General features: G+C 64.3%; 1 protein-coding gene across 1 annotated transcript in view; it reads left to right on the forward strand.

Annotated features, from left to right (window-relative positions):
- Positions 1-2,063, forward strand: part of ARAP1 (ArfGAP with RhoGAP domain, ankyrin repeat and PH domain 1) — a 107,965-nt gene that overhangs the window by 25,062 nt on the left and 80,840 nt on the right. The window contains 5 exon segments of the mRNA XM_019471418.1: positions 235-397; positions 719-866; positions 1,178-1,261; positions 1,436-1,504; positions 1,668-1,785. Coding sequence (XP_019326963.1) covers positions 235-397; positions 719-866; positions 1,178-1,261; positions 1,436-1,504; positions 1,668-1,785 — 582 coding nt within the window.

Raw genomic sequence — 2,063 nt, forward strand, 5'->3', positions numbered from 1 at the left:
CGCACGGTGGGGGCTGAGACAGGGCAGAGAGCCAGACCCCCCCCCTGCCCTTCGCTTCTGGATCTGGCCCCTGAATACCAGGGCTGGATGCACCCAGCAGCTAAACAGCCACGAGCCACGGTGCTGTGGAGCTGGGATGCTCCAGCCCCGTGGAGCTGGGATGCTCCGGCCCTGTGGTGGGACAGGAGGGTCTGAGGTGGGGTCTGGAGAAGGGATAGTGGGGCCGTGAGTCTTAATCTCACCTTCATGCCTCTCTGCGCTCATCCTCTCTCCCTCATGCCCCTCTCGCAGCGCTGGAGGATGAGGAGGCGAAGATCGGCGAGTACCGGCGGCTCCTGGGCACCCTCCCCACGGTGAACCGGGCCACGCTGAAGGCGCTCATCAACCACCTCTTTCGGTACGGCGTGGGCGGTGGGTCCACGGCACGGCAGAGCCCGGGCTCCCCGAGCCCCCATGGGGCATCGCCCTTGAGCCCGGGCTCCCCAAGCCCCCATGGGGCATCGCCCCGTCTGTTGCGATGTCCCGGGGAGGCTGTAGGGCGGAGGAGAGTCCTCATCCCATGGCTCACATCCCAAGCAAGGAAAGGAGTGGGATTTGGGGTCAAGCTGTGCCCAAAGCCGAGCATCACGTCCCGGCGTGGGGGACATTCCCCTTGGCAAGGCTGAAGGGGAGTCCCAGGGGGCCTCCGGGGCAGGAATCTTAATGGGGTTCCCCGCAGGGTCCAGCGCTTCTCCGGGGAGAACCAGATGAACACGCACAACCTGGCCATCGTCTTTGGGCCCACGCTCTTCCAGACAGACGGGAAGGACTACAAGGCGGGACGCGTGGTGGAGGACCTCATCAACCACTACGTGAAGATCTTTAACGTAGGTTCACCCCCCCCCCCCCCCCCGGGCCCGAGAGGGGGCTGCATCAGGCCGATGTGTGGACATTCCCAGGGGACGGGGAGGTGGAAGGAGGAGGAAGCTGGATCTGCTCTGTCTGCAGATATCTCCTTGCTTCGGAGACGAGGGGAGGGGCGTCCATGTCCCTGCAAACCCTGGAGACCCCTGAGCCTGGAGGTGCCGGCACCGCTGGGCGGGGGAGCAGATTCCCCTGGGGACCTGCGTCTGCTTCTGCATGCACCAGGGTGGTCTGGTCAGCCCTGACAGCTCCCTGGGCCCCTCTTCCTTGGCAGGTCAACGACCAAGAGATGAAGAAGCAGCAGGACGAGATCATGGCCATCATGAAGATGCGGGAGGCAGCGTCCAGTGGGACGCAGGTGGGTCCTGGACATGGGGACCTTCCTGGGGCACACTCTTTGCACGGGGACCTCACCGCCTGCTCCAGCATCTCCTGGAGATGTCCCAGGCAGGGGGTGTCCACGCTGGGTTGGGGGGGATTTAGCCCACACGTGGGAAGCTGCAGGTTGAAGTGCTTTCCCGTTGCCCTCCAGCAAGCCGGGGACTTCATCTGCACTGTCTACCTGGAGGAGAAGAAGACGGAGGCAGAGCAGCACGTCAAGGTGAGCGGTGGGGCGGAGGGCACAGAGGGGACAGGGACCCCCTGTTGCATGCCCAAACCTCTGTGGTGGCATGGGGGGGATGCTCTGAGCTGGCACGAGGGTGGCACGGCCCCGGGCACTGGCTGATGGAGGCCTGTCCCTTCCCTCCATCCCTCCCTCCCAGATCCCGGCCACGATGACAGCTGAGGAGCTCACCTTCGAGATCCTGGATCGGAGGAAAATTGTCATGAAGGAGAAGGACTATTGGAGCTGCTTCGAAGTGAACGAGAGGGAGGAGGCAGGTTGGTGCGGGGGCATGAGGGCGGTGGGGATGGGGATGGAGGTGGAGATGGGGATGGAGATGGAGGTGGAGGTGGGGATGGGGATGGGGATGGAGATGGGGATGGGGATGGGGATGGGGATGGAGGTGGAGATGGGGATGGAGATGGAGGTGGAGGTGGGGATGGGGATGGGGATGGAGATGGGGATGGGGATGGGGATGGGGATGGAGGTGGAGATGGCGATGGGGATGGAGGTGGAGATGGAGATGGGGATGGGGATGGGGATGGGGATGGGGATG

This window comes from Aptenodytes forsteri, unplaced genomic scaffold (genome assembly GCF_000699145.1).
Source record: "Aptenodytes forsteri isolate BGI_AS27 unplaced genomic scaffold, ASM69914v1 Scaffold459, whole genome shotgun sequence".
In the NCBI taxonomy this organism is placed as follows: domain Eukaryota; kingdom Metazoa; phylum Chordata; class Aves; order Sphenisciformes; family Spheniscidae; genus Aptenodytes; species Aptenodytes forsteri.